Source organism: Hemiscyllium ocellatum, chromosome 24, assembly GCF_020745735.1.
Source record: "Hemiscyllium ocellatum isolate sHemOce1 chromosome 24, sHemOce1.pat.X.cur, whole genome shotgun sequence".
In the NCBI taxonomy this organism is placed as follows: Eukaryota; Metazoa; Chordata; class Chondrichthyes; order Orectolobiformes; family Hemiscylliidae; genus Hemiscyllium; species Hemiscyllium ocellatum.
The window spans coordinates 1710023-1723017 of record NC_083424.1 but is presented as its reverse complement, the minus strand read 5'-3'; the positions used below and the strand labels follow the sequence as shown (position 1 = coordinate 1723017).

Below are 12995 nucleotides of genomic sequence, written 5' to 3'. Positions count from 1 at the left end.
GACAAAGCTAAAACATTCAAACATAAAAACAAGTGGATAAAATTAAGCCATCTTTTTTGACTGTTTATTTCACAGCAAATGGCATGAAATCAGCCAAAGTCCTTGTCATACAGGGCTCCATCCTGGTCACTGACAAGAAATCATCCCATTCTTGGTAGCAGAAATAAGAGGAGATGACCATTCAGCTCGATGTGCCTGCTGCGTCAGTCATCATGATTACAGCTGATCACCCAAATGAAGAGCCTGTTCATGCTTTCCTCCATATCCTTTGATCCTTTTAGTTCAGAGTGCGAGTCTGATTTCTTGAAATCATACAATGCTTTGGCTTTCACCACTTTCGGTGTCTGTGAATTCCACAGATTTACCCTCTTCAGGTTAAGAATGAATAAATGACTCAGGGATTCAAAGCATGATTGAGAAATTTGATGCATTCTCTTTAAAAAACCTACAGAATATTTGCTTTCCAAACTGTGAACACTGCAAGTATGGAGCTGTGCTGGAAAGAACAATGTGCAAGCCCAAGGTCAACTCCTGGATACACACCCTCAAAATGGGAGATTAACAACAGATTTTCCCAACTAAAAGAACCCCAGTGAAAGTAAACTCTTACTGAGAATTCACATTCCAAGACAACTATATGGTAAACAATAGATTTGAATCCTTTGAGTGCTTTCTAATACTGCAATAGGACAGGGTGTTCAAATCTAGTGAAAAAGGTCTGTAGTACGGGAACTTGTTCTAGCAAAAGTTTCAATTAGTGAGTTTTGAGATTTGTAGCTCAACTTGATAGGTTAGCTAGCTTGCTGTGCTGAAAGGTTGTTTTCACATGTTTCATCACCATGATTAGGTAACATTATCAGTGAGTTTCTGATAAAGCGCTAGTGGTATGTCCCACCTCTCTATTTATAGGTCTTGGCTTTAGGTGGGTGATGTAGTTTCCAGTTCTTTTTTTCCCCCAAGGGAAGGCAGCTGGGATCTAAATCAAAGTGTTTATTGATGGTGTCACTAAGAATTCTCATGAGTGTCTTTGTTTCACCTATCCTAGGATGTGTGTGTTGTCCCAATCGGAGCAGTGTCCTATTTTGTCTATGTGTGGAAACTAGTGATAGCGGGTTGTGTCTTTTGGTGGCTAGTTGGCGCTCATGTATGCTGGTGGCAAGTTTTCTGTTTGTCCGATGTTTTATTTTATGATTTTTGCATGGCATCTTGCAAATGACATAAATTTTGCTGATAGCATCTAATTGCTCCTTTAGGTTCATTAGTCACTGAGTGTGTTGGAAGGTTTGTGGGCTAACATGACACCAAGAGGCCTGAGTAGTCTGGAAGTCATTTCTGATATGGCTTTGATGTAAGGTACTGTGGCTATAGTGTTTGGTTGCATTGTGTCTGCTTATTTGGGTTTGTTTTCGAGGAATTGGCAGGATGCATTTATTGGATACACGTTTTTCTTGAAAACGCTGTATAGATATTACTCTTCTTCTGTAAAAAATTTTCAATTACTGACCTTCACATCAATTACTCCACTTCAACATGTAAATTCAAGATTACATCAAGTTTTTTTTTTAAATCAAAAAGTGATATCGTCTTACAGAAAATCAACTCCACTTTCTATTTTAAAGTAAGGGCAAAATACTGCAGATGCTGGAAACTAAATGAAAACAATCCTTAAGAAACTCAGCAGTCCAACAGCATGCGGAAAAGTAACAGAGTTAACAATTCCAGTCCAAAACAACTCTTCATAGGAACTGAAAGTTCAATCTGTTTTTGGCTGACCAGATTACAATGTGAACAGTGGGTGAGAGATTCTGATCTTTTATTTCTTTGAAGGGGTTCTTTTTGCACAAATTCAAGTCAAAACAATACAAAAACTATTCAGGCCTATTATACTCAAGTCAAATCTAGGAAATAACTATCTAATTTATCAGACTCCCCTGCCAAAATTTTCTAACACTTCAACACTTGGTTGAAACAAATAGCTACACAGTTGAGTTGCCAAGGATCCATTCAACATATCCCTACTTAGGCGACATCTCATTAAGGTTGACAATACTCGATTTACATCTTGTTCAACCTCCTTACAACTTCATCCTTTGTGACAGAAGCTAAAGAAGAGGATGATGCCAGAGAAAGGGACAGTACAGAGCCAAGCCCGCAGCATCCACAGATTATTTATTTAGTGTTCTGAAGGTGTAAAGGTTTACGAGTTGAAAAGCTAGCAAGGACTGACATAGCATAGAGTCCTGATCAAAGAAAGACTGCAACACTTGGTTGAAACAAATAGCTACACAGTTGAGTTGCCATGAAACAAAAACAAAATCAAATTTAGCCAGTTTAAATTATGCACCAAGATACCAAAATCCAATCAAATTTAAGTTTAGCATTTTGACAACATCAGAACCAATGAAATGATCTGATGTTTTGGGGTATAAAACTAGACATTTTGAACAGTTGAGGAGGAGAACTGCCAAGGATATCCACAAATGTAGACTGCTAGTTGTAGAGCTCTCTCAAAAGGTACCTGTCTGTAAGTAGTAAGCACAGAACATCGAAACCAACCTTGAGAAAATCTACAGAGAACGTACAAAGAATCAACAAAGCTGACTGGCTTTTGAAACAATTTTGTAAAAAATATAAATCTTAATTGGGATTTTTTTTAAAACAATCAGACCAGTACTGTAGAGTGGGAGGTAAAAAATAGGTTTAAGAAAAAGGAGTTGTTGGTTTTAATATTCTCTGTTGGACTTAAAGAATAACATTGCTAATTTTTACTTTAAATAGTGAGTCTGGGATAGTTCTTTGCCTCTTGAATTTTAACAGATTATAGCATATGGTGAACCTTTTATGCGGCCGGTTTAAGTTAACAGAGGGATTTAACCAGTGTCGTAACATCGCTCCTTAATTGACCCTACTGGTTGACAATCATATAAAGAACTTGTCACCTGCTACTCTATTATAATGCACTTGTTTTATAGCTGTGCTCCTAACTTGTATGCAATTTGGTTCTGCAGTACACTAGCATCTTCTGGAACACTTCACACAAGTTTACAGTTGCAGGGCTCCCAGATTATGCTACATCAGCTGGCTGTGCTTTGTGTTTCTTATATGAAGCAATTACTTTTCCCACAGAAATTCCAAATGAACACTTAAATTTTTCCTTTAAAAAATGGTAACACCACCAGAACAAAAACTACAAAGAACAAATAATGCTACTCTGAATAGTAACCAACGGCCTTGTGACATTTTCTAACATGAGGCTACATACTTAGGATCCAAAGAAACGCTGCATCATATAGGAGCCAACAACCAAAGTTCTACATAGAAAGAAGCTCATTGAAAAAAAAAATGACCAACTGGACTTAAAATACAACCATATCATCCTTGCTGGGACAGCCCAGAAAATCCTTCCCTAATGTTGAGGGTGTGCTTTTCTGCATTCTTTCAACAAAAGCAGGAATCATTGGCGAGGCAAACATTTGTTTCCCAATCCCGAACTACCCTTGAAATAAAAGTGGCCATTTCAGAGAGCACTATCAACCACATCACTATGGATGTGGAATTTTTTGTAGGTCAGACAAGGAACATGTGACAGATTTCATTCCTAAAAGACATTAGTGAACTACTGAAACCAGCTTTCAATTCCACCTGTATTACTTAGATGTGACAGAGAAAGGAACAGGTCAGAATCACTCCCTCTGCAATAGCTCAAAGTTGCAGCTCTCCATTTCTAAGCTCAGTTGGAGCTGGGCATTAAATGCTGGCCATGTCAACAATGTCACAGCCGATGGACAAATATCAAGTTGGACTAGTCTCAAGGAAAAGAATGAAATGCATTCAAATTGCAATAAAGGCCATGATAAATAGTTAATGCGTGATGTTTCAAATTACAATACATTAAAAATGATAAGTCTACATTGATGAAATTATCATTGATAAGTGGCACAACAACTTATGCAATCACAAATCTGAGGGCTCTGATCTGATGAGAAGCAGGTGGAATCTAAACGATAGATTTGTGGCTGGCAATTTTATCTTCATCTGATTACTGGTATGTCGCCAGCTTTCAAGGAAAATAAATGGCTTAAAAATTAATACCTTAAATACCTAAAATAAATGATCTGGACAAGGGCACTTGTGGCCTGAACAGTAAGTTTGCAAATGACATGAAAATCGATGGAGTAGCAGAAAGTATCAGGGACTGTGAAAGAATACAGGAGAATATAGACAGGCTGGAGAGTGGGGCGGAGAAGTGGCAAACTGAGTTCAATCTGGGCAAATGTGAAGTGATGCATTTTGGAAGACAGAATTCTAAAGCCAACTATACTATCAACAGAAGAGCCTTGGGAAAAATTGATGAGCAGAGAGATCTGGGAGTTCAGGTCTATTGTACTCTGAAGGTGGCTGCACAGGTGGATAGTGTGGTCAGGAAGGCACACTGTATGCTTGCCTTCATTGGACGAGGTATTGAGTACAAGAGCTGGCAGGTCATGTTAAAATTGTACAAGACTTTGATATACTGTGTACTTTGGTATACAAGACTTAGAATACTGTGTACAGTTCTGGTCGCCACATTACCAAATGGATGTGGACGCTTTGGAGAGGGTGCAGAGGTTTACGAGGATGTTGCCTGGTATGGAAGAAGAGGTTGAGTAGGTTAGGTTTGTTTTCATTAGAAAAAAGGAGATTGAGGGGGGACCTGATTGAGGTCTACAAAATCATGAAGGAGAGACAGAGTGGATAGAGATAAGCTTTTTCCCAGGGTGAGGGATTCAATAACAAGAGGTCACGTATTCAAGGTGAGAGGAGAAAAAATTAAGGGGGATACACATTGAAAGGACTTTACACAGAGGGTGGTAGGTGCCTGGAACGCGTCACCAGCAGTAGTAGTGGAGGCAGGCATGGTAGATTCATTTAACGTGCGTATGGACAAATGCATGAGTAGGTGGGGAGCAGAAGGATACAGATCCTTAGAAATTGGGCAATAGGTTCAGACAGTGGATTTGATCAGCACAGGCTTGGAGGGCTGAAAGGCCTGCTCCTGCATTGTAAATTTTCTTTATTCTCAACACAGAGTTAAAGGGGTTCTCCACTCCAAGTTGCAAAAAAAAAATCACACACAGATCACCAAAATTCAAATTGCAGCTTGTGAAAACATGGATGAAACATCAGAAAAAAAGTCCTTACTTTACAAACTTTTCTGGAACTTATTTGTAAATTCTACAAGACCACAAACAAAAATACAATGACGTTGTATTTTTGACAGGTTACAAATCAGCTCATGAATAAGCAAGCTATACGTTCCTACTTGCAGTATAACGGTCATCCCATTGCTCACACTCACCTACAATCCTTTGCCCGTCTTCTGTTTTTAATCGCACAATCTGCATTTTTACATTAGCCCCACTGACTGAGGCCAAGACTCCTTCCACCTTTGTCCAGACACTAAGAACTGAACCACAGAGGACATGATAAGTGCGGCACCTCAGCCCGACTTCACAAACCATTCCAAGGCTTACTTTTTTGCAGTTTCCACGCCTATATGGATATAAAAAAAGTACTTTAGCATTTCAAAGGATATTAGCTCAAGACATGGGTTTTGAAATAAACTGGGACCTGCTCAGTGATAGACAAACATCCTGCATATGGAAGATAGGCACTTTTCTGCACTTTGGATGAATTGAGTCCAATAACCTTTGCACTTTAAAATGGAATTAACATTGCCAACATATGCTGAAAAATGTGTTGCTGGAAAAGCGCAGCAGGTCAGGCAGCATCCAAGGAGAAGGAGAATCAACGTTTCGGGCATAAGCCCTTATGCTCGAAACACGATTCTCCTGCTCCTTGGATGCTGCCTGACCTGCTGCACTTTTCCAGCAACACATTTTTCAGCTCTGATCTCCAGCATCTGCAGTCCTCAATTTCTCCTAATTGCTAACATATGACCATATTCAAAGCTGACAAATAGTTCCAGCAAGTACACCCTTGATCCAAACATCCCCACCTGACATTGAAGCCTATGGAGAATATTGCAAGGACTTTACTGGTTACTTTAATTGCACAAATGTTATCTATCTTTGGCAGAACCTAAGGACGTGGAAATTCTCCAACAGATAATCTAACCATTGCCCAATGATGTTCAACGTCATCACCATCTCAGAGTACCCCCATCAACAAACCTAAGGGTGACCATTGATCAGAAATTGAATTAAAATAGGTTGAGAAACACTTTCGGAGATCAGAAATTAGAAATTCTGGAGCAGGTAACTCACTTCTCAACTCCAAGAACCTGTCCACCATCTAAAAGGCTCAACTCAGGAGTGTGATGGAATACTCCTTACTTGCTGGGATGAGTACAGATCCAGCAACACAAGAAGCTCAACACCATCCAGAATAAAGCTGTACCAAAATCATGTTCAACGTTGACTTGGTCCAACAGTGACAGTAGACCGAACCATCTATGGGATGCAATGCAGTAACTCACCCATGACTCCTTTGACATTACTTCTAAATTCATGACCTCTGACACCAAAATGAACAGGGCAGCAGGTGCACAGGAACACCACGTGCATGTTCCTCTTCAAGCCACACACCATCCAAACTTGGAAATGTATCACCATTTCTTCATTGTTGCTAAGGTTGGAAGGGCCTGTTCTGAGCTGTATCGTTCTAAGCCAATATCCTAGAATGCCCCCAAGTATACCACTATGGGTCCACCTACACCGCATAGCCATCACCACCTCCAATGCAATGAGATGTGAGTAATAAATAGCCAGTGATACTCGTATCCCATCATTGAAAATAAAACGACTTCAAGGGGAAATCTGTGATCAAGGCAACATAATCAGAGCAAAATCAATACCAAAATAAACCAGATACCAGATTAAAGAGCACTACCCATTTCTCATCCACAATTCCATTAGCACTTATAATTCATTCACAAAATTAACACAACCGTTGAAACTTACGGCTCAAATATGGCTAATTTATCTTTTCAATCTGAAGTCCAATATTTTACAACATCTACTTCCAAATAGCTATACGTTTAAGCATTTGAATTCTAGTCTCCTTCCTATTGGAAAGATGTTGTAAATCATTTCTGAACCCTTTCAAGTTTCACAAGGTGTTGCCAGGGTTGATGGATTTGAGCTGTAGGGAGTGGTTGAAAAGGTTAGGGCTGTTTTCCCTGGAGCGGAGGCTGAGTGGTGACCTCATAGAGGTTTATAATATCATGAGGGGCATGGATAGGATAAATAGACAAAGTCTTTTCACCGGGGTTGGGGAGTCCAGAACTGGAGGGCATTGGTTTAGGGTGAGTGTGGAAAGATATAAAAGAGACCCAAGAGGCAACTTTTTCACACAGAGTGGTACGTATATGGAATGCGCTGCCAGAGAAAGTGGAGGCGGCTAGTACAATTCCAACAGTTAAAAAGGCATCTGGATGGGGATAGGAATAGGAAGTGTTTGGAGGGATATGGTTTTGGAGAGATATGGGCCAGGTGCTGGCAGGTGGGACTAGATTGGGTTGGGATATTTGGTTGACATGAACGAGTTAGACCGAAGGGGTCTGTTTACTTGCTGTAAATCTTCGAGTAAAAAATGAGGTCTGCAGATGCTGGAGATCACAGCTGCAAATGTGTTGCTGGTCAAAGCACAGCAGGTTAGGCAGCATCTCAGGAATAGAGAATTCGACGTTTCGAGCATAAGCCCTTCATCAGGACTTGCTGTAAATCTCTATCACTCTATGATTCTGCAAATGACGTAGTCACTTCCACATTCTCATACCTCCTGTACAATGCTCATCTTGGCTCAGAGCGCAAAATATAATACTGAACATAACTAAGTCATTTTTCTAACAATTCAAGACTTTTGCAAGACAATACAGAAATGATTCACAATGGTTTTCAAACTAATACAGTACTGGGTTAAAAAAAAACTATTTGTCAAAAAAATGGAAGCAAACAATTTTTTCTCTTTCAAACTCCAACAGACTATGAAAGCACCATGAATGAGAAATGACAGAGGCACAGCTGTTCTCACCCCACTATTTCATTGCATCACTACTTGAAATATAAACTTTTTCCAAGTACCAAGATAACCAATTAAGCATGCCATATTATTAGGTTTTAAACACAATCAACCAAGTTTCTTAAGAAACACAATTGTTGGCATATCAAAGCAAAATAGCTGATTAACATACAGTCAGGATATATAGAAGTATAATTGTTTATCCATCTAAATATCCCCCAAACACACACTTCACAAGAGAATAGGAAATAGATTTACTTGTAAACATCAGGTTTCTGGAAACAAGAGACTTTGGCTAGGTATTTTAGTAGGGTAAAGGATAAATTATATAATGTTTCAGGGTGTTTCTGAGACATTTCTGGCACTTGTGGTCAAGTCACTAATTCATGCACAGGTGTCTCGTAGTGACTTAAAAAAACAAAAGAATTTCAAATGCAGGAAATCAAAAACAAAATCAGAAATTGCTAAAGAAAAACTCAGCAGGTACAGCAGCATCTATGGAGAAAAAGCAGAGTCCATGTTTTAGGGTCAGTGACCCTTGTGAATTTGTTGTAGACATTGCTTGTTCAGAAAGTAAGTTTCTTCAATCACTCTTTCAAAAGAACAAACAAGTTTCACCCTGCACTCCAAAATGAGGTTTTATTTACAGAAAAGACAGGTCAGCTGGGTAGCTTGTTCTGAGCTGGTGTCTCTCCATGTGAACCAGAAAAAACAAATATAAGAATGTCAGGTCAGCTCATGTTCAAATCTGGGCATACACTTACCACCACTCTCTGGGTGAAGAAGTTTCTCCTCATCTGTCCTAAATGGTCTACCCCGTATTTTTAAGCTGTGTCCTCTGGTTCGGCACTCACCCATCAGCGGAAACATGTTTCCTGCCTCCAGAGTGTCCAATCCTTTAATAATCTTATATGTCTCAATCAGATCCCCTCTCAGTCTTCTAAACTCAAGGGTATACAAGCCCAGTCGCTTCAGTCTTTCAGTGTAAGGTAATCCCGTCATTCCAGGAATTGACCTTGCGAACCTACGCTGCACTCCCTCAATAGCCAGAATGTCTTTCCTCAAATTTGGAGACCAGAACTGCACACAGTACTCCAGGTGTGGTCTCAACAGGGCCCTGTACAGCTGCAGAAGAACCTCTTTGCTTCTATACTTAATCCCTCTTGTTATGAAGGCCAGCATGCTATTAGCCTTCTTCACTACCTGCTGTACCTGCATGCTTACCTTCATTGACTGGTGTACAAGAACATCCAGATCTCTCTGTACTGCCCCTTTACCTAAATTGATTCCATTTAGGTAGTAATCTGCCTTCCTGTTCTTGCCACCAAAGTGGATAACCATACATTTATCCACATTAAACTGCATCTGCCATGCATCTGACCACTTACCTAACTTACCCAGGTCACCCTGTAATCTCCTAACATCCTCATCACATTTCACCCTGCCACCCAGCTTGGTATCACCAGCAAATTTGCTAATGTTATTACTAATACCATCTTATCAGTAACATACATTGTAAAAAGCTGCGGTCCCAGTACTGATCTCTGCGGTACCCCACTGGTCATTGCCTGCCATTCCGAAATGGAGACGTTTATCACTACTCTTTGTTTCCTGTCGGCCAAACAACTTTCAATCCAAGTTAGTACTTTGCCCCCAATACCATGCACCCTAATTTTGCTCACTAACCTCCTATGTGGGACTTTATCAAAAGCTTTCTGAAAGTCCAGGTACACTACATCTACTGGATCTCCCTCGTCCATCTTCAGAGTTACATCCTCAAATAATTCCAGAAGATTAGTCAAGCATGATTTCCCCTTCATAAATCCATGCTGACTCTGTCCTATCCTGTTACTACTATCCAGATGTGTCCTAATTTCATTCTTTATAATAGACTCCAGCATCTTTCCCACCACTGAGGTCAGACTAACTGGTCTATAAATTTTCTGCTTTCTCTCTCCCACCTTTCTTAAAAAGTGGTACAACATTAGCCACCCTCCAATCTATCGAACTCTGGAAAATAATCACCAACGCATCCATGATTTCTCGAGCCACCTCCTTCAGTACCCTGAGATGTAGACCATCAGGCCCCTGGGACTTATCAACCTTCAGACCTAACAGTCTCTCCAACACCAATTCCTGGCAAATATAAATTCCCTTCAGTTCAGGTCCTTCAGCCACTGTTACATCAAGGAGATTGCTTGTGTCTTCCCCAGTGAACACAGATTTGAAGTACCAATTCAGTTCTTCTGTTCTAACATTTTAGAAAAAAACAACTTTGGTTTTGACAGTTTTGCAAAATTTTAAGTTGTATCAGATGTGAATACAGCTTTTTCAAAACCTAAAATCCTAATCACAAGTTTCTTTTATACCAGCTTTCTAGTTGCTATCAGTTCTCATTTCTTGTTCAGGCTCAAATTTGCCCCTGAGCATGTACTTTAAATCAATTTTGCTTTCTTAAATTTGGAATTGCATTTATTAAGAAACTTGTTCAATAGATGTTTAAAGCCCAATTATAGGACATACTTAATTGGCTGTGTTGGTAGCCAGAAAGACTTCCAAAATTTAATGCTGTGACCCCTACAGCAGTGGGACAAGAATAACTATGCATTCCTCCAGCCTAGGTAGTTGCACTTTGATACCCTATTGGAATTTGCCTGGAGAGTGGCCTTAGCAACATGCCCAGTGATGTCTATTTCAACAGACAATCTTGCACTTTGACAAGAAATCAGAACTGATCTCAACCAAAAAGCCAGCATCACAGAAACTGGATTATTATTTTAGGCTTTGAAACAGATGCTGTATTCTCATCAGGTTAATAAGTTATTGGCAAAATTGTTGAAAGCAGAATTGTCTTTCCTTAAATATTGGAACAAGCACTCATGAAATTTCCTCGTTTTGTACCCAGAAGGGGTCTACAGCAAAGTACTTATTGCCATTCATATGATTCACAGGGAGACTCATTTAAGACGACACTCGTGACTACAGAGAATTCTCAACAGCATCTTAAATAAACCACTCTGGGTATTTCCACAATCCTTAAAAACTAACCTAAATTTAAAGCTTCTTTCTAACAAACGGCAAACACAAGCCACTGACTTGAGTGCAGTTTGAGAAGGTTAATTTCTTATTTTTGATTGATAAAACATGGTATTACTGCATAGGCAGAAGCCAAATATCAAATCTTCAGATGAAATGATGCATGTTGACAAGAGAAACCAGGAACAGACTATTGTACTTACTTGCAAGACACTTTGCAGGGCAAGCGGAAAAGTAAATGCAGTAGGCAATTTGGTTAGAATGGGTTAGACAAGAGTGAAGCAAGGTCAGGGCAGGCCCAATGAATTGGGCAAAAAGATCCAATCTGTCAAAAGGCACTCAGACGTTGCGAAGGACAAGGAGAGCTCTTTATCTGAAATGTTAAAATGAGGCTTTGGCCTCAATATTTTTTACTCCAGTAACAAGCATAAATCTGGTTGTAAAGTCAAAATATGGAATAACAGGAAACACGGGAAGAGGTGTTGGAGGTGACACATCTGAAGTTTTGAGAGTCAAATGGAAAATAAACAGTAAGTTGCAAAGGTAGAGGGATCGAGGATTTGTCCTGAGTGAGAAAAATGAAAATATGAAGAGAAAGTTAGAAACATCTTAACCAGTCTTTAATTTCATTACTAACCAATATGCATGAGTACAAGTGTCTGCAGATGACTTGTACTGTTCCACCCAATGTGACTCTGCTTCTGCAGATGTTACCTGTGAAGATAAGATAACAAAATTACAAGTTAAACCAGAAATACTTCCCAATTTAACAGTGACCTAACATCCGCAGCCTTTGGTAGGCAGCTGCAGAATTATAACTACAGCAGCAGATCTATTGGCAGTTGTCAATACATTGACTTTCAAAGTTACAATAAGAACAATACTGATGCAGCAGTATACTAATGACTGGTCCTGCAATGAGGAAAATCAGCTTTTCAGGATTTAGACATTGCTCCAAAGTTTAATGTCATAATACAAGCATGCTGACTTCTTACACAGTGCATATTTAATTAGCGCATTTTAGTCCATGTTCTTTTACCTTTTTATATTTCTTTTTTAGTTCAATGTAAGTCTCTAATTTGAGTTGCTTGCCAGTGTTTGGTCTGTACATCATGAACAGTCTCTTCTTGCTGTTAACTTCCTTAACCAGAATTGCTGTCTTTTTATTATTCCTTATCTGAAACAAACAATAAAACAAACATTGTTATTCATTGAAGATACACTGGGTATGTTGTCTTAGGTCATTATAATGTATTTTACAGTAAAAGCTTACATAAAACAATAAATTAGCTTCGATGAAACTGCCCATGGCTGCTAATTTAGATCTCAGGATGTGATTTCTACAGTTGACTTCAATCCTGGAAGTTATAATTCAGAACAAGGGGCAAGAGCACAAAACTGTTTAATGCAATCCACCATTTAACAGGTATCATTGGACTTCATGGGCCCCTCACTTCTAAATGTAAATTCAGAAAATCTTCAGAAAGGCAGATGCTTTCAATGGAATTTATCTAATTTATTAATTTATTGCAATTCCCAAAACTTCTACAAAAGTAGAGTGTTATTTTTCAGGTAAAAAATACTTTGAAACTTTAGTGTCATAAATTGGATAAATGTCAAAGAAACTACCATTGGAGATATAGAGATTACAAAGCTTCCTCAATGGCAGGAATGATGTATTTATGGGTGGAATGCCAAAGTAACAATTTCTGAAGATTGACCCTCAAAGCATGTTCAAATCAGCTATCCAAATGGTTTAGTTACTGTGTAGATGGTGAATTTAGCAAGGCAACCAATCATAAATATTCAAACACCCAATCAACTTCAACTAGGACGACAACATAAAAGGAAAGTTCTCAATTTTAGGCTTTAACACAGATGCTATAGCTCAGGGTGAGGTTTGGGACGGACGTTTGCTTGCTGAGGTAAAAGGTTCA

At 39.2% G+C, this 12995-nt stretch overlaps 1 protein-coding gene across 1 annotated transcript in view; it reads right to left on the bottom strand.

Annotated features, from left to right (window-relative positions):
- sbno1 (strawberry notch homolog 1 (Drosophila)) overlaps positions 1-12995 on the bottom strand; it is a 101490-nt gene that overhangs the window by 1167 nt on the left and 87328 nt on the right. The window contains exons 28-30 of the mRNA XM_060843328.1: positions 12098-12235; positions 11696-11772; positions 5339-5532 (exon numbers count right to left, since the gene is read on the bottom strand). Of these exons, the coding sequence (XP_060699311.1) occupies positions 5339-5532; positions 11696-11772; positions 12098-12235 (409 nt within the window). The remainder of the gene's footprint in view (positions 1-5338; positions 5533-11695; positions 11773-12097; positions 12236-12995) is intronic.